This window comes from Episyrphus balteatus, chromosome 1 (assembly GCF_945859705.1).
Source record: "Episyrphus balteatus chromosome 1, idEpiBalt1.1, whole genome shotgun sequence".
Taxonomy (NCBI): Eukaryota; Metazoa; Arthropoda; class Insecta; order Diptera; family Syrphidae; genus Episyrphus; species Episyrphus balteatus.
Genome location: NC_079134.1, coordinates 23,858,593 through 23,879,033, shown reverse-complemented (window position 1 = coordinate 23,879,033; position 20,441 = coordinate 23,858,593). Strand labels below are relative to the sequence as shown.

At 28.0% G+C, this 20,441-nt stretch overlaps 1 protein-coding gene across 32 annotated transcripts in view; it reads right to left on the bottom strand.

The window, feature by feature from the left end:
- The window catches only part of LOC129907878 (CD109 antigen), a 57,678-nt gene that overhangs the window by 12,482 nt on the left and 24,755 nt on the right, over positions 1 to 20,441 (bottom strand). The window contains exons 9-10 of one of the 32 annotated variants that reach the window (XM_055984303.1): positions 11,204 to 11,272; positions 9,113 to 9,266 (exon numbers count right to left, since the gene is read on the bottom strand). The exons of 18 other annotated variants lie outside the window; for them this stretch is intronic. In XM_055984303.1, the coding sequence (XP_055840278.1) occupies positions 9,113 to 9,266; positions 11,204 to 11,272 (223 nt within the window). Of the gene's footprint in view, positions 1 to 733; positions 963 to 4,619; positions 4,795 to 5,281; positions 5,439 to 5,861; positions 6,031 to 7,126; positions 7,326 to 9,112; positions 9,267 to 11,203; positions 11,273 to 12,515; positions 12,655 to 13,214; positions 13,393 to 14,241; positions 14,426 to 14,882; positions 15,040 to 15,326; positions 15,529 to 18,553; positions 18,744 to 18,872; positions 19,066 to 19,701; positions 19,895 to 20,441 lie in introns of all 32 variants that reach the window. 13 more of the 32 variants (XM_055984302.1, XM_055984311.1, XM_055984312.1 and 10 more) reach the window with 13 other exon arrangements.

Below are 20,441 nucleotides of genomic sequence, written 5' to 3'. Positions count from 1 at the left end.
TAATTAAAAAAAAAAAATATTCTTATATAAATTTTTGAGTTTTTAATAAATTCCTTATAAAAATATATACAAAAATATATGGATTTTCTGAAAGCATTTATATTTGAAAACTTTTACGCTAGTAAATGCGATCCAGTTGTTTTATTTTTTTTTTTTTTTATCTCTTGAGGTGTTCTACCTTCTTTCAAGAAATACATTTTTCAAAAAAAAATTAAAATATATTTTAACAGTTCGAAAACGATTTTTTTAACAGTTTCACTAAGTGTAAGAGTGATGGCTTACTTAATTGTTGAAATCGGTTAAGTTATTTACGAGAAAGTCGAAAATTATGGCAGTTTTCGAAAGTAACGGTTCAAAAACTAAATTTTTTATTTCAAAAGCTTGACCTGATTTTTGCAAAAGTGCATAAATTTTTTTATAAAAATCAAAAATCATTGAGAAAAACTATTTTTTTTTTTTATATGAGATGAACCATTCAATTTTCAATTATAGATAAATCTTGAACTTTACCTCTAGGGAGAAAAAAATAACCAAACAAAAAACATCTTTGGCTACTAAAAAGTGATAAATGAATAAGAAAATGCCAATCATTTGCCTCACCTAATTAGTATAATTTGCATTTGGGAAGTATGAAATAGAAATGTTTATGTTTGTGTCTTATTTTTGCATAAATGATTTTAATGAAGTTGGATATTATTCACGATTTTTTAATTTTTATCTTTTTATTCTTAACTTGTTTATGTTTATATCAGAAAATATCCAATTTTCTGGGAAAATTTTCCTTATCGTAGGCATTTCATTATTATACTCTCTAGAAATAGAAACCTTTGAACCAGAATCTGCAGCTACTTCAACTGTTTGAGGAGGTTCTTCTGCCATATCCTCCTCCAAAATATGAAAATTTATTCCTGTTTCAATTATATTGTCATCATCGTATTCCATAACCAATAATTCACCTAAACCTAAAACAATTTGTTTTTTAAGATTAATCAGTTTGTAAATTGTAATAGATGTAAAGATTTCAAAGTTATCAATCAACAAAATCTAAACGAATTTTATTGAAATGGCGCCCAACGTTGGATCAGAAAAAAAAAAAATTTAATATAATGCAAGAAGAGTGAGGTATAATTAAAAAAGGGACATTTACCTAGTCTTTAATTGTTTCAAAAATTAATAAACATATACCTACACAACATGCACATGACTCCCAATGAATTAAATAATAAATTGTCAATTTATGTGAGTTATTTCCATGTTCTGTCAAATATAATTTTTAACAATGTAGAATGTGGGCATTGGGCATACAAAAATATTTCTAACACAAAAAAAAATTTTTTTTTTTTTCATTAATTTACGTTTTTGATTTGTCATAGAATATCCAAGTTTCGGAGAATAATTTACGAGTTTTGGGAATTATTTCAGTTGCTGATGATGGAGATGATATTCGATGGACAGGACGAGGCCTTGATGCAGCCGATGCAGCCATTATTGGCATTGTATTAAGTAATCTATTTTCACCACCGGTTCTTTTAAGAGATACTCTTGACCTATAACGCCATATTCGACGAGCTGGAAAGTGTGGAAATGTTAAATCACAAATAAAAGCGCAAATTAAACAAATTAGTTTCTTTTTTAGGAGATACTTATTATTGAAATTTTAGACGAATTTGATAATATCAATAAGTGAAAACTCCCAAAGAATTAAATAATAAATTGCCAATTTCTGTGAGTTATTTCCATGTTCTGTCAAATAATTTTTAAGAAACCAAGAGTATGCTAAGTGTTCGGATTTAGGTATTTTATAAATAACAGGCATTTCTACGAATGAAGACATAAAAACTATTTCTAACCCAAAAAAAATTATTTCTTTTCTATAAAATTTACGTTTTTGAATTGTCATAAAATATCCATGTTTCGGGGAATAATTTACAAGTTTTGGGAATTATTTCAAGTGCTGACGGTGGAGAAATACTTGATACTGCATGCACAGGTCGAACTCCTGATGCCGCCATAATCGGCGTTGAATAAAATAATCTATTTTCTACACCGGTTCTTTTCAGAGATACTCTTGACCGATTACGCCATATTGGACGAGCTGAAAAGTGTTGAAATGTTGATACAAGTTTATACAAGTTAAATAGCAAATAAAGACAATCAAATTATAAACATTTCAGTTTTTTTTGTGGTGGGTTTCTGTGGTATTAAATTCTACTCTGTTTCACTTCACCCCCACTTTTAATATGCTGTCAAGATCAGAATTCAAAAAGGACTTGAATTTTGATATAATTTTAGGCCATCAAAGCTTAGTCATCGCAAAATAAGTAAGTTACTTCTGAACATAAAAAAGAGATTGGGAGACATAAAAAAGAGATTCGGAGACAAAATAGAACCCTGTGGAACACCAGAATTAATGTAGTAAATAACGAATTGGAAAGCAATCAACTCAAAGAGCGAGCTATAAAGTCTGTATCGGGGTGAGTCCGATAAAAACTATTTTAACCCTAGTTTACATCCCCAAAAAACTTACTACCTTTCTTGCCTGGGGTGTATTACACCCCAACAGTTTTCAGCGCATATATTTGTTTAAATTAATGTTCTGGTGAATTATTTACGTTTTTTTTGCAATCGAGTTGACATTAAAATTGTTTTTGTTTATAAATACGTGAATTGTTCGGCAAAATTTAAGGCGATTTTGTAGATAAGTGCGAAAAGCTTTGCAATTTATCAAAAATTAAGTATGAAAATATTGTTTTCTAACATAATTGTTAAAAGTGAAATAACTTTTTAAATGTAATTTTTGTTTTAGTGTCTTATTTACATAGATAAATTATTGAAAAAAATATAATAAAGGCGATGAAAAAGAAAGAGCAACAGCGTTGAGAGCAATGCTAGACTTGGGTTCCAAAACCCAGGAAACAAGTTGGACTGCTTTCAACACAGCACATTGTTGATAAAGTAGTTTTTGGACCTCAAAATAAACCTGTCATGATATTATTCTATAACGGAATAAAAGGAGTCGACTTGTTTGACCAAATGGTATCTTTATATTCATGTTCTCACCAAACCATTCGGTGGCCCATGGTTGTATTTTACAATTTATTGGATAATTCAGCATTAGCCACAGTTATTATTTTTCGCCATTTTAACCCTCCTTCAAGAAATATAAAGTTATTTAGAAACGAAAAGCTTATCCAACTTGTAGAAGAACAAATGGAAATAGAGTTGGATGATCGTTCGCATCCTTCTATAGAAAAAAAGGTTATCCAAAACTAGTCTTGATGCTCTCTATGATGCAGTATGGGAAGACAATCGCAGTTTTTCATTCAGTTCACGAGAAGCTTCCACGCAAACAGTTATTGCTAATCATAAAAAAAACGTTCGTAAAATTGCCACCTTTGTCCGAGAGCAGGCGACAGGAAATCGAGATCAACTTGCGATGTTTGTGAAAAAAACACTTGTCAACACCACATCAATACAGTTTGTACTAAATTTTTTCCAGAACTTCGATCTACCTATACCAGAATAAGCTTACACATCGAAATGTTAATTATGATTTACTTATAATTCATGAAAAATAAAATAAACACTTAAAAAAAATTGATTTATTTCACATTTTGATCATTGGGGTGTAACACACCCCAGGCAAGTGTGGACGACCTTTTTTCACACGAAATTTCCAAAAAATCAAATGGAAGCTCTTTGATAAAATAAAGAAGAAAACTATTTAGAAAAAAGAATTTTGTTCACTGATTTTGTATCCCAAGTCGAAAAACTGATTTTCTAAAAAGTTACAAGCATTTAAAAGTCGTCTGGGGTGTATCACACCCCAGGATGTAAACTAGGGTTAAGAACAGAAAATCGTATCTCTAAAATTTTTTTTTGGCATTATAAAAGAAGATTTAAGTCTTAGTAAAAGACGCACAGTAGTGCTTTTGTGCATTGAAATATTTTTTTTTTTTTTTTCATTTTCGGAGGTATTTATCTACGGACCAAAAACTCGAAACATGTTTTGGTTTTAAGATATTTTTTCACAGTGAAGAAGCCTATGAATTAAGGTTAAAAAAAAATTATTATTATTTTTTTTCATTATCGAGAAAAAATCAAGGTTAACCCCTTGTCCAAAAAAATGTGTTTTAAAAAATTTCCTCCTAATTCGTCAAGTGAGATATCAAAAGATTAGCCTTTTTAAACTCTATTCATAACTGAACCAAAAGGTTCCTGGAGGACTCCTTGCAGAGTTATTTGCATCCAAACAATATTTTCTTACATTTGGAGGTAGATATCGACCATTTCTTTGCAAGAGGTCATGAAATTTGTTTCACTGAAGAATATTAGTATGAAGAATACGAAAAAGCTGAAATTTTTTTTTTAATTCAAAATGACGGACATTATAACCGTTTAAATAAATTTTTTTCTAAAAAGTATGTAAGTTAGAAATTGAGCTAAATGCAATTTAAAGCAAACTAATCTACTACCATATATTTTGTTTGTTTGTTTTTTGTTTTCGAAATAAGATGAAAGAAATTTATTTATTTTTTTTTTTAACCATTACCAAAATTTTGTAGAATCGGAATATCACTACCAACAACTTTAAAATACAATAACAACAAAAAAATTACTTATTCATATCAAAAAATATCCAATTTTCTGGAAATTGTTTTCTTATCACAGGCATTTCAATGGGTTTACTAGAAAACCCTCCACTAGAATCTCCAACTGCTTCTTCTACTCGTATATCAATTAAGTCCGATCCAAATCTGTCACATAAATTTTCATCGCAACCAAAATAATATTCTAAAAGATAGAAAATATTTTTTGTTTGTTCTGGTTGACGAGTATAATTTTAGGCGCAAATTATTAAAAATTAATGAATAGTGGCTTTTCATTAGATATAAAATAAATAAAAAAATAACAAGGAATTGGAATTCGTTTCAATTAAAATAAAACTAAAACAAAAACAAGAATATTTTTTAACCAAGAATTATGTCTTTTAAGTGCAAAAATGATTACCTATTGTTTAAATGGCGCCCAACGCTGATTATATTGTTTACAAATCTGTGCAATCAAAAAAAATGTCCAGTGTTTGTGAATGAAATATCGTAGTTTTACCAACAAATAAATGCACCTTTGCTTTAGATCGAACCAAACATGCGTGATTCCCATTTCTTTCAAAACAAAAATAGAGATTTTGCTAACTTAAGTACAATCAAGTGAATTTCTTATAAACCAAACTTCTGGACCCAAAAATTAAGAAAGTTTTTTTTTTATAATTTGTATTTACATTTTGGAATTTTCGAAGACCCAAGTTTCAGGGAATAGTTTACGAGTTTTTCGAATTTCTTGAGATGCTGATGATTTAATTACGCCCCGTATTGGAACAGACATTGATACGGGCATTATATTTCCTCCAGATCTTACGGACCATCTCATTATCTGAACTGCAAATAAGGATTATGTGTTTAAATAATTTAAAGGATCAAAAATTTGGAAGTAGGAATTATCTAAGAATTCTTCTCTTTAGAATCAGAACTCAGAAAACCCTCCACTTGAAAAAATGCAATTTATATTGTTGGCATCAGGGTCGCAAAAAATCCACTTTTTGTTACAGTATAAATTCTACATAATTTATCTGATTTTAAAAAAAACTTTATACATAAATATATTTTTGTTTGATGATGGACATAGACTAATTTCTTTTCAATGTTTTTATGGACTCTTTTGAAGGAATACACTACAACATGCAATACAACTTGGATATGGGTTTGCTTGTTTGGGACATAGGAACAAAATTTGCAAATACTTTCCACAACACAAATTCTATCATGCACTAATATTTTTTTAACGAATTTTGAAATATTTACTTTTCATTGTTAAAAAATATCCAACTTTCTGGAAATTCTTTTCTAACTACAGTTTCTCTTCGACGACCGCCACTTGCTGGTGAAATTCTATGTTTTTTCTTTGCACTTGTAAATTCTAAATGCACCATGCGATCATCACTGTAAGCGTAATACTGAATTTCAAAGATGCCTGATAATACAAGTAAAAAAAATATTTATTAGCAATAAAGCAAAACAATAGAATACAATACAATATCTCGTTGTTTATACTTATTCAAAGCCCTGGGCCTTATTACCCTATCATTGTATATAAAGGCCCACTAAGAATATATTTAAAATTTTTATTTTGCTCTCGTTTACAGCCTCGTATTTTTTTTGTTATTAGCAATCAGTTTATAATTTTTTTAACTATACAATTTGATTTCTTAGCTAGGCCTTATTACCTGAACATACCTCACAAGTACCATAATTCTATGTTTTTCGATTTCTGAATCAATCGATCATACAAAAACAAAATTTCAAAAAAATACAATGTCCCTTTTTCGAAAATTTTTCAAAATTTTTTTAAAAATCCAAAAATTATTTTTTTTGAAATTTTATTTTTGGCTTATATTTGAGTTATATATGTGCTTCTTTACAAAAAGTTTCGTTGAAATCGAATAAGCCGTTTCGGAGAATATCGAATCAAAAAAAAAAAAAAACGGTTCTATGGCAGGTACCGTTAGTAATGATTTTCAAAACAAGATATTTTTTCTTTACAAGATAGACCTTGTCTTAAGACTTACATTTGAATTTTTTAAACAAAATCGTTGCAGCCGTTTTTAAGCAATTTCAACTTTACTAAAATCGGTATATGACAAGTACCGTTATTTTTGGTCAAAAAAAAATTAATTCAATAAAACCCCTTAGGCTGTAGCTCCTTATCCTTATACAGACCATCGTAATATCATGGAAAAATGTTATCTCAACTTTTTTTTTTTAAGAAACCGAGAAAATGATTTTTTAAGATGTAACTACCTTTGCCAAATCCCCAAGGTATGCAATCAAAATTATAAATTAGTCTACTCAAATGTAAAAGATATGCCAATCAATTAAAAGGTAGTAGATTATTTTTTTTTTTGTTTTTGAAAAAAAAAAATATGAATAATATGTATTAAGCATTATCATTTCGCATAACTTTAGTCTGAGTTAATATTTTTTTTTTTATTTCAGTGCAATTATAAAATGTAATAAAAAAGTGCATTTATTTTTTTGTTATTCATAACAAAAGAAAATCAAAAATTTACTCATTTAAATCAGAAAATATCCAATTTTCTGGAAAAATATTTCTAACAACGACAACGGCCATTTCATTGGGTTTACCCGCAGCTGAATTTTTATTGTCAACTTCATCTCCTTCTTCATCATTTGAACTTTCTTCAAAATAATCCCCACCTCCACTTCTAGCTTGTAATGGAGAATATTCCTCGTAAAGTAAGTAATCCGCTAAGAGATAATTGTCGAAGATGATTAAGTTAATCAAAAGTAAAATTAATGTGACTTTATTTTACAGTTAAATAATTAAATTTAAAAAATAATTTTTATTGCATATTTTAAGGAGTTTCATTTGTTCTGCTGAGTTCTTTTTGTAAGATATTAACCCATTTTTCTGAAACTAAGACAACTTTTAAGATTGACAAATAAGAAACCTTGCAAAACCATAGAGATATTCTGTTGTAACGGGTGGGATATTTTTATGATTATTATATTTTTTTTTACCAAATGTATTATATTACCTAAGTCTTTTATTCTTTTATAATGCCTATTATAATTATATTTTGTATTAATATATTTCAATTAAGAGCATTTTTTTGTCACGGGTGGGATAAATTAGAGACTTTTTTATGATTCTTTTTATGATATCTTAAATTATGAAAATCCAATAAAAAGGAAACAAATTAATGCCTTCATATGAGAAAAAAAATAAAATTGTAATGTCACGGGTGGGACAAATTGTTTTCAAAAAGAGTTTTTAAAGTTCAAATTATCCTTTAACAACTTTTAATGTAATTTAATAATCCTTGGATATAAAAAATATCATTTTGCATGCTTTCAATCTGGCTGAGTATTTTTTTTTATTTTCAGTGCATTTAAAATGTTATATGGAGTGCATTTATTGTTTTGTCATTCATAAATCATAACAAAAGACAAAAAAATTTACTCATTTAAATCGGAAAATATCCAATTTTCTGGAAACATATTTCTAACGAAAACGGGAATTTCATTAGATTTACCCGCATAAGAATTTTGATTTTCAATTTCATCTTCTTCTTCATCATTTAAACTATGTTCATATGCTGGGAAGAAAGAATTTATATCCGCTCCACCTCTAGGTCGTAATGGAAAATCATCATCGTAAAAGTAATCCGCTAAGAGATAATATTTGTAGATGATTTAGTTATGTTATACAAAAGTAAAATGTTTAAAAGTAATTCATTAAATCATTTGTATTGCATATTTTTAAGAGTTGCATTTCTTCTGCTGATAGTTTTTTTTTTTGTAGTCTTTTTTAACTAAGACAACTTTTAAGACTGACAAATAAGAAAACCCTGCAAAACCATAAAGATATTCTGTTGTAACGGGTGGGATACTTTTTTAGTACATTATTATTTCTTTACCAAATTGTATTAAATGTACTACATGAGTTTTTATAATACTAATTATAATTATATTTTTAGTTAATATAATTTAATAAAGGGCAATTTTTTTCTGTAACGGGTGGGACAAATATAGACTTGACTTTTTATGATTAAATCGTATGATTGGGGTTTTTGACACAAAAAATTCTTATCTTAAATTATAAAAATCCAATAAAAAAAAAATATTGTGGTTATGTCACGGGTGGGAAAAATTGTTTGCAAATATAGTTTTTAAACTTCAAATTATCCATTAACAATTTTTAATGTAATTTAGTACTCCGTGGGTATAAAACTTTGCAAACAAGTTTGTGAAATATGAAAATTTGAATTATAGAAGGTTTAAAGCTTATAAAAATGGCGCCCAATGTTGAATTTGATTGATTCTCAGAACAAAATACAACTTTACTTTAACTATCCATGCTTTAAATGGACATCTTTAAACAAGATATGACCAATGATGAATAGGTAAATGGACCCAAATTATTTAAATATTGACTATGCAAAATAAAATAACCTCAACATGCGTGATAAATTTTAAACGAACATAACAATTATTGTAAAACCCCAAAAATAAAAGTAATCGTTTTAATTTACTCTTTTCCCATATCGTATATCCAAGTTTCTGGAAATAATTTACGAGTTTTTGGTATTTTTTGAGGAGTCGATGCAGCATGTACTCGTTTGCTTGAAAACGATGCTGCACTTCCCCGTGCATAAGCAACAGCTACCGGTGCAGCCATAGCCATTTCGTCGCCCGAGAGTTGTTTTGTCGTAAACGCCAAAATGCACTTTTTTAAACTGGATATGTAGTAATAGGTTTTAGAACGTTCTCTTTTCATTTCTGTTATCAGATTTGTCCTATCGTTTACCGTTACTGAGATAATTAGTGTTCATTTTGTCGTATATCCACAAAATAAGCATCGGATTAGCGTTGGTTTGTCGTAAGCGCCAACTTTTGGCGTTTACGACAAAAATTCTATGTATTTTTCAGCTTTTTTTTCTTCAGTATTGGTTTGTCGTACGTCGTACAAAACAGATACGGTAGAAAATTTCGAACTTGTTTTGTCTTACATGTATGTAGGTATATGACCCAAATAGAATATAAACAAATATAATAAATATAATATTTATTGAAAATAAGGACTTCATGTGCTTAAGGACAACGAATTTAAAAACTAAGGGCTGCATTAAGCTTTGCGCTACTTAAGGTTTTGCACTATTCCTAGTGGTGCAAGGAAGAAATAAGTGCATCTGAGAGACATCTCAAATGTTGTATATTTTGTCATGGTTCTTGTCGTTTGTTCCTGCCGCTAGATACTTGACCTCATCCTCGGTCGCAAGTACCGCTTATAAATATGTACACTTGTTGATCTTCTATCGAACACAAGATCAAGAAGTCGACCGTCGGTCGCGGGCGCCGCTTCGTTCAAGCTCGTTGTCTTGAGCGAAGTGAAAAAAGGTCGCAGTTTTATTGTTTTATTGTTGTACACTTATTGATCTTGTCACTTCGTTCGCGCGCGCTGTCTTCAACGAAGTAAAGTGAAAAAAAGGTTGCTGTTTTATTGCTGTATACTTATTGATCTTGTATCGAACACACAAGATCAACAAGTCGACTGTAGTCGTGGGCGCTGAGCCCGTGGCGCCTCTTCGTTCACGCGCGTTATCGTGAACGAAGCGAAAAAGGGTTGCTGTGAGTTTTTTTATTGCACCCGCTCGCAAAAAACACCTGCTGGTCGAAAATTATTTTTTTAAGGCGCCATTGTTCTTCGCTAAATTTGCGTTATTGTTTTGCAAATTGATGATACTGATGATACTTTTACACTATTTTATAAAGCGAGCGGTAGAAAAGTGGAATATAAAAGCTCATCAATATTTAAAACATATAAAAAGTCTACCATAGCAACTCCTGTAAATTTGTTCAGCCAATGTCTTCAAATTACTAAAAAATCTAACTCGATAACTAAGGATAAGATTATTGATATTAAAAGCCTTTTCATATTAATGCCTAAATCAGACCAAGAATATTATGAAGCGTTATTCAAATCAAAAAATTGGAATAAATTCTTTAGTTTGATATTTATTTAGTTTACTTTTATTTATGACCATATATTAATTTATTAATTTAACCAAACTTGGTTTATTTTTATTTTATTTCTTTCATATTTCATAGCCATAGGATGACTTTTATTTTTTGTTGACATTTTTTCAATTTTTTTTTATGTTTATGGTCATATTTTTTGGTTTTTCTTTATTTATCTATTTATTTTAATAATTGAGCCTCTAAGTCAAACCAATACTACTTCTATGTAATAAGAAACTATTTTTTTAAATGTTTAATTAATAAATAAAAACGAACTGTGAAAATGTTTTTATTTATTTTTTAATATTGGAATGTCGTACGTGCATCTACTTTGTCGTACGTGTATGGGATGGAAAAAAAGTTGATTTTGGTGGCGTTTACGACAAACTGATTTTGGATAAAAACCTTGATAATTTGAAAACTAAAATAGATGTGACAATTTTGACAACATAAATATGAAGAAAATATCGCACAAAATATTCTATTAAAAATTGAAAAAAATCTATCGGCCAGTTTTTTTTTTATAAAAGCTCAAACCTTAAAATGCGATTTCCCAAAATTCCAAAATTGGCGTATACGACAAAACAATTCTCAGGCGACGATTTGATAGAATCCAACAGTTCTTGGAGAAAATCCTCCATATCCTGGCCAATAATGATTATAATATCTTCGATCTGTAATTTTATTTGCACATTTTGTTAGAAATTATTATTTCACAAATAGTAACAAATCGATTTATATTAGATTTTAAGTGACAATATAAAAAAGTGTTGGACCGAAAAATTGTTCTTTTTTGCAAAATTGCTATTTTTGAAACATTGTATGACCACGCTTATTTTGAGTTATATAATTTTCGAAGAAATCTCGTTACTGAAGTTAGAAATTGTTTATGTACTATCAGAAGGAATTTAACAACAAAAATATTTTTGAAACCAACAAAAAAAATTTTCAAATTGGGTTTAAATTTTCAACCTTAAGTAAAATTTCTTGCATAAATTGTTTTTATAAATCCTTTTAAAATTTCCATTAAAAAAAAAAAAAATTATTTTTTTTTATTTTTATTCAAATATAAAAATATGACAACTTTCTCTCTAAAATTGTAGTGTAGGTGCATTCAAAAATACTGTGTTTTGATAGATGAAATAAGAAAATAAAAAAATTTAAGGTGCAAGAAATGTATGAAAATATTTTCATGAGTTTTTGTTTAAAAGAAATTGGGAGTCAGAAAAAAAAACTATTTACATCTTGTAGTTTTCAAAAAACCATGTTTGTGGAAAGCTTTTACGAGTTTTCAAAGGTTTTGCCATCATTACATTATTTTGAATCGTTTCCTGAGGATATTGTTGAGGGGAAATTCCACCTACTGTAAGTGGCCTTGGCATTGGCCTTGGTATTGAATTCACTTTATATCTGTATCTGGGATTAAATTTGCGTCCTACAAAATAAACCAATACAAAAATACAGCTCTTTAGAGATTATTTACATATTAAGAAAAAAAATTGTTATGATAATGATCTCAAAAATTACTTAACCAATTTACTTGAAACCCGTTTTAAAGGCCTAAAATCATTTCCAAAAAAAAAAAAAAATGGCCCATATAAATTTAACATAGTAGTTGTATGAGTACCTTAAATAATTTCACAAAATATATAAACTTTTTATAGATGTTAATTTAACCAATCTAAATTAAGACCTACAAAAATAATTTTAAAAAAAATAATAGAAAAATAAGGAGAAGGAGAAGAAAACAGACACCAAAAATTCATTAAAAAAAAAAAAACAAAGTCCATGTTAAAAATTGTGCAAAATTTTAAATATTTTAAACCAATAACTATATTATAAAATAATTAATATTTAGTTTAAAATATTTAATTTTGCATACAGATGTTATTTCTATTTAAAACAAAATTGAATTACATGTTAAAACTTTCGACAATCCAGGTTTCAGGGAATTCTTTTCTTATTTCTGGAACAATATTTGCTGATGCTGATATTGGACTTGGTTCATTTTGGGGTATAGCGAAAAAATTTGTGGCACTTAAAGGTATTATTATTCCTGTCAATTTATATATCGTCAAATATTAATTTTAGGTTTTTTAATTTTATATACAGCACAAAAACAAACAAATTTGACCATAGATTTTATAAAACAAATAAATATATATATGGATAAATTATTCCCTCTATTTTAAATTTAGCTATATTTTGTTAATTTTTAAAATTTTGGAAAATATGTGACAGGGTCCACTGGCAAACGTTGATTTAATTTACATTTTTTTTAGTTCCCAGAGCAATGCACTCCATTAAATTTAAAGTTGCCATTTAAAAAGGGAAACAAATAAAATTTGTATGGGATTTGACAGTTTTTTTAATTTTTAATGGAGACTTTAAATTTAACGAGGATTGAATAAATTGAGCCCTAATGCATTTGCATATCATCCGATGAGATATAACCAATAATGTTAATTATTTAATTTTTTGAGCCAAATTATTTTTTTTTTTCTTAACAGAATTCATTAAAAAAAAAACAATATAAATTCAACATGCGTAATAAATTTCAAAACGAACACAACAATTAATTTAAACCCAAGAAAACTGCATTATTTTATAATTTACTTTTTGCCAATATCGTATATCCAAGTTTCTGGGAATAATTTACGAATTTTTGGCACCATTCCAGGAGACATTTCTGCAGATAGTCGTTTAGATCCCACATAAACCGTTGTGGCTGATGCAGCCATAGCCATTGGATAATCCCTAATTCTTGGCCAATAATTATTATACATTATTCGAACTGGAATTGATTGAAGGTTTTTATGTTTGAGTAAAAAAAGGTGAAATTTTACAAAAAATGTTAAAAATAATTGTCTAAATAACTCAAAAGCGTCAAAGACATTTACCAATTAAAAACAATCGAGGAGAAAAATCTATCGAAAAAATGTCAAATATTCTATTCACTTCAAGATAGTTTGAAAGCAATAAACTTTCAAATAAATGTATTAATTTTTTTTTTCAGATAAGAAATCGTTTTTTTTTTTTTTGTTTGAATTTGAACCACCGAATCGATTTTGATAAAATTGTCACTGTAAGTTAACAGTGGTTTAAAAATAATGAATCGTCCCAAAAACCAAAACATTCATGATTGGTGTCAAAAAATGTGGATATTGACAAAAGCTATAATTATGATTCTCCATAGCAATGATTGGTCTCAAAATTTGAGCACTTACGAAACTCAGTGCTAATCTTCCAATAATCAAGATTCCCTGTCCAAAAACCGAAATGGTGGGTCTTATTGATGCAATTTATTATGTGATATTTTTAAAAATATAAATTTTAAAATTTTTTAAAAAATCACAAAACTTAAGGAAAATTCATGAGAATTTCTGTTTTAGCACTTGAAAAATTGGTATTTTTATTGAAATTATTTTAACTGGGGATCTTCTATTTTACAGGAGTACATAAATATTCAATCTTGCTGAAGAAATTGATATATAAATTTTTTTAAAAAAAACTTTAATTCAATACTTCAAAGACGTATTAGATGCATAAAATTTCATTCAATACTTAATAATACCATGCACCATGCCTATTAAACAAAAAGTTGTTTTATCCTGGTTAATAATTTTCTTAAATTATTAATTACTTGTCAAATATCCAACTTTCCGGAAATATACTACGAACTTTGGAAAGACTTATTCCTAGAGAAGTTTTTGCAACTTGTTTTGGAATAACAGCAGCATGACTTGAACTTGAATAAGCCATAATATTAATACTTATGCGAGACTTTGTACGAGACCTTGTACGTCCACGGCCTCTTAAGACCCGCCCTGAAATTATTTGAAATATATGTCAGTGAGAATTATTTTTAAGAAGAGTAACTTGTTTCTTCCTTTGCATTAAAAAAAAAAAACAAAAATTAAATCCCCAGTACAAAAATCGTAGAGTAAATAAAAAATGTTTGCATCAAATAAATAATAATTTAAGAAAATATATACAGTTTGTTTTAATATATACTTTAACCAAATTAATATTAAGCCTCAAAAATAATATAAAAATAAAGAAATAAAGAAGAGAAGAAGAAGGAAAAAGACACCAAAAACTCATTTAAAAGGAACCAAAGCTGAAATATGTGCAAAATTTAATACTTTTTAAACTAAATTTTATTAAATTTAATAATATTACGTTTAAAAAGTTTGAAATTTTGCACAATTTTTTTATTTATGTACAAGTAGATAAAAAGATAGTTAAGCCAATTGAAAAAAAAAATATAAAAAATTTAATTACGTGTTGAAATTTTCGACAATCCATGTTTCAGGGAATTCCTTTCTTATTTCTGGAACAATATTTACTGATACTGGAATTGGATCATTTACGGGTATAGGGTGACTTTGGGGTCTCAATTGAAATGCAACAGCACTTAAAGGCATTATTCCATAATATCCTGTCGATTTTATATATCAGCAAGGATTAATTTTATTTTTTTTTTTTTAATTTTTCAGCAAAAATAACAAACAAATTTTACCTATAAATTTTTATGAAAGTTAAAAAAAATTATAGACAATAACCTCCCAATTGAATCCAAATTTTACAACTCATAAAACAGGGATACCCAAAGTTGATTTTTTTTAGCATATTTGTTTTTGAAGGAGACAAAAAACAGCGTAATTTTCATGCGAGGAACCCAATTTTTAGAAAATAAAAAAAAAATAATAATGATTTATTATTTACTTTTTAAATTTATCGAATATCCAATTTTCTGAAAATAATTTACGAGATTTTAAAAGTTTTGTGCCTGAAGAAGTTTTTGTTCTCATTTTTGTACTTAAAGGTCGTATTGTTGGAGGAACATCATCATTATCCATTGAAAAGGGTACATTTATTCTTTGGCGCATATTTACACGTCCTCTCAAACTAATTCTAAACAATTGTCCTGAAATATTTATTTAGATAAATAATAAAATATATAAATTTTAAGAGTAAAAATTATTTTTTGGTATTGGTGCAGTCAAAGATTTTTCCAAAAATCGAAATATAGTCTCTTCCTCCGAATGGGAATTGGAATGAAATTCTTATTTTATATTCAAATAATGTATCATAAATTCATAAAGTTTTTTTTTGTACAAAAATTATGTTTTTATTCAAGGTCTCAAAATGGTTAAAGAGATGATCAAAGAAATTAAAAAATGCAAAAAAATAAGGGAGACTAATGAAGCATATTACTAAGCTCGATATCCTTTACCGAAAAATGCAAATTAATGAAAAAATAAACTTAAATGATTAACTTTTAATAGAAATTTAATTGATTTAATTTAATTACGTGTTAAAATTATGAACTATCCATGTTTCAGGAAATTCCTTTCTTATTTCTTTGACATTATTATTTTGTGTTGAAGGTTGAATTGCTGGTGCTGAATGGGGTCTAGGGATAATAGATAAACGCATCACCGAAGGTCTGAGTCTAGAAACTCCATTTAAAGGTCTTAATCCTATTGGAACAAAACCAAACATTTTTTTTTGATGAAATTTGACAAATCGCTTTACAATCTTTAAAAAAAAATTGCAAAATAAAGGGAAATAAAGTGGAATGAGCTGGTATATTTTTGTTTTATTTTTGTAAAATAAGTTTATATTGTTTTAAACATTGCATTGATAGAATTGAACATTTTTTGGAATAAAATGTTAAGCACTTTCTACATTTTACGTTATCGCAAAAAAACTTTCGTCTTAAAGGAGGGCAACCTTGTAAAATTCCAGATTTTTTTTCGTTTTTGTCTTTTCAATTTGAAAATTTTGTATTGGTCAAAAAGCTGATTCTATAAACTAGAACTTTTAAGTGGAAATAATATTAACTGTTGGTAACAATGAAGTTTTAATTTTTAAAACTTTTTTTTTTGGCTTAAAAATAAGAATAATACCTTGCATTTGTTTTTAGCTTTTTTTAAATCTTAATCTAATTTGTTTCAGCACTCACCTTGCACTGCACACCGTCGAAAACGAACAGATTTAATTTATTAATTAAAATAAATTAATTAAAACAATAAAATTTTAATTTGTTTTAAATACAGTTTTTCTGCAAAAATATTTATATAAAAAAATGAAACAAACGAGTATATCCACCACCGAAACATGAAAACATTAATAATACACAAATCAACTCCTAAAAATCTAGGCTTGTCTTCTTCAAAAACAACTCTTTTCAACAATATTTTGCAACAATAGATTGCCAAATAGGCTCGATAACTTGCAAAATACAAACTTCCCTTAAAACAACAACTAACAAAAAAAAAAAAAAAACACTAAAAATATATTAGAAAAAATACAAAAAGATAAACACTAAATAAAAATGATGACATATAGAATGCATAATAACAGATTTTAAAAATCATCTCACAAAGAAAAGAAAGCATGAAACAATTAAGTTTCACAACAAAAAATGGCGCACATTTAATATGGGACACAGAAATAATTACTTTTCACAGTTATCATAAATCCAAGATTCAGGGAATAATTGTCGTAATTTTGGAACACCATCGGGACCACTACCAGATGGACGGGCAGTGTCAGAAGCGAGTAACATCTGTGTCAATAAGTTAAAAGAGCTTAAGTCAATTTTTATCATTTTTCAGTATAAGCAAATGAAGTTTGTGGACCAGATTTTTTTTTACTTTTTTTGTGATTACTTTTAAACTGTTGCCGCTAAACCAACAATTTTTTTTTCTGGGTACAGGCTTGTTATACCCTTAATTTTCATATGTATATTTTTCCTTGAAAACGTTCGGGACGGCCGTTACATTTGAAAAAATAACTTACTTTGACTTAAGTATACAATTTTGCAGACATTTCAAGGAACAAAACAGCTTATGTTTACTTAAGCTGTTTTGCAAAATTGGGTTTGGTTCAAAATGCATTTTTTTAAAATGACTTGAGTCGACATAAGAACACAAATGGTTCACTCGACCACAAGTTTAAAATAGCTTATGTTGACCTAAGCGATGAATATATTTGAATTCAAATTGTCATAGTAGCTTATGTCATGACTTAAGCTTATTTAAAAAAGTGTATTATTTTTAAGATTTTGACGATTTTATACATAAGCTATTTTGCAAATGCAGTTTTTGTCCAAAAAGACTTAAGCTATTATTATATTTTTTTTAATTTAACGGTTTATATTTTGCGTAGAGAAATGAGACCCAGACTAAAACAAAGCTGAACAAAAGGTGAACATGTTAAGCAAATAAAATCGTTTTTCACTTATGTCGACATAAGCTCTTTTAACTTATTACCACAGACATATCAGCCCCTGCCGGCATGGCATCTGCCAGCATAATTGGCCCCTCCATTTCTGCCATACCGTACCATATGTTTCCTAAAACAAATTAATTTTGAAATCAAAATATTCAGCCAATTGTTTTTGGAATTGTTAACTTTAAACGAAATTTTACTCCCATTTGTCGAATTTTTTATAATATAAAATTTTTCATGAAAAATTCCTTAATCCATAGTTTTTTTTTTTCATTGAAAATCACTTGTTTTGACTGGTATAATCATACTATTGGCAAAATGTGGACAGGTACATTTATTAATTGTATAATTTTTTGAACTTAAGATGGAAGTTCTTGTAAGTAAAAAACGGGCCAAATTTGAATTATTATATTTGTTTCATTACAGATTGGTATAAACTGGTCTAATTCCACATAACGAATAAAAAAAAACTTTTGCAAGGATTTTTTTTTTGAGTTCGGTTCCTGTGGTTATTAGAGCACTTTATACCAATAATACAAATTTTATACCAGTCAGAAATATTCTTAATGAAATTATAAAATTTCTGGGTGCCGATGGTGTCCAAACTCAACTTCCCTGAATCATCCCTAAATTTAACAAAATGATGTTGAATTTTTGGCCTTCACCTCGAGTATAGTGTGCTGAGAACTTTTTTACACATAAAATTTAATTACATTTTTAAATCATCAAATATCCATGTTTCTGGAAATTCTTGACGAACTTTTATTGGTTGGTTATCAATTTCTTCTGTAGACGAATTTGAGTCGCCAAGTTCAGTTGAATCAAATGACTCAAATTGTATGGATTCTGTCATTTCATATTCAAGCAATATTATATCATATTCAAGTGAATCATAATCCAAAACTAAAAAAAAGTATTAACAATTTAATTAAGAACAAAAATGTTAAAATAAATGATGAAGCTAAATGTTAATGAACTGAACAAAACTAATCAGGGTTTTTTTTTAACTAATTTAAAAAATAAAATAATTACGTCTCATTATTATCGTATATCAGAGTTTCAGGGAATAATTTTCGTACAACCGGTTGAATATTGCTCGAAGAACTTTGAGGGGCCATAGACAAAGCAGAAATTCCTGCTGGGAATGCAAAAGCAGCAGGCATAGGTGCACCAAGACGTCTGAACATTCCAACACCACCTCTACCCCAACCTCTTATTGGGAATCCTAAAATTATATTTTTAAGATAAATTTTCTTTCTAGAGAAAATTTTGAAAAATCATGGCTTTTTTCGAAAATTTTTCGAAACTTTTACGGACATTTTTTTTCCGAATGTTGAGATGATATACTTGAAGTTCATTTTTCATGGGAATACTATTACTACATTTTGTAATTGAAAACGTACGTATTATTTTCGATTAAGTCCAGTTTATACATTCACTAAATATTAGCCCAAACTAATGGGGTTATTTCCTAACATTTTCACGTTTAGTTTTGAAGTGAATATTATCCAAAATCAATTTGAAATAACTTTTATAACTGGTATAAACTAGTCTAAGTGATAAATGTATATTTGTAAAAAATTAATTTTAATACAATTTTGACTCAATTTAGAAAGAGACCCTGAAACATCCCTAAAATATAATTACAAAAATTGTTTCCGATTTTTTTTGTAGAATTATACCATTTAGTTCTCTTTCTTTTTACTAAAAAAAAAAAAAAAACAAGACACAGCAAATACAAATAACACAACACAAAAACAACACATTTAAGAAAATTACAATGAATTGATTGGAAAGCCAATTAGGAGAAGCAACGAAGCAACAAAGAGTATTTTTTTTAATAAATTCAACAAATATTTACTCATCAATGTTGTCATATATCCAACTTTCAGGGAAAAGTTGTCGAATTACTGGTTCAATTTGGTTTGGCATTGCACCACCACTGGGCATTGAATTAACAGGAGCCATAGCTGCTGGCATAGCAGCTGGCATGGCATTAGCCAACATAACTGGACCAATACCTCCGAAAATACCACCTCCCCAACCAAAGAATCCTAGAATAATATATTTTTGTTTGGTTAGAACTTTACCGTAGAATTTTTTTTTAATCAGGGTTTTTGAAATTTGAAAAAAATCAGCCTTTTTGGAATATGTAAAACTTTCCATTAAAAAATAGTTACATTTATGATCGGAGTGTGTGTTAGACGAGATTATACCAATCAGCACACATTTGTTTAACATTACTTTTGTTGGTATTTCCATTCATGTTTATAGTTTGCCTAATTATGATATCAAACCAAGCATATTTTTCATTTCCCTTTATTCGATTCTTATTGGTATAAATATCAACAAAACCAACCAAAACTCCAAATAAAAAGTTATTATTAAAGTATTTTTAGCCATCAAATATCTCGTATTATAAATATTATACAAAACGCATTGTAATCAATTTTTGCTAATTGGTATAAACTGGTATAATTGGAGGAATTATTAATATATTCCCGTAGTTAGCAAAAAGTATAAACCTAATAGTAATTATACATAGTTTCGACGGGTTTTAAAGCTGAATTTTTAAGTTTTAGACCCAACTCAAAAATACCA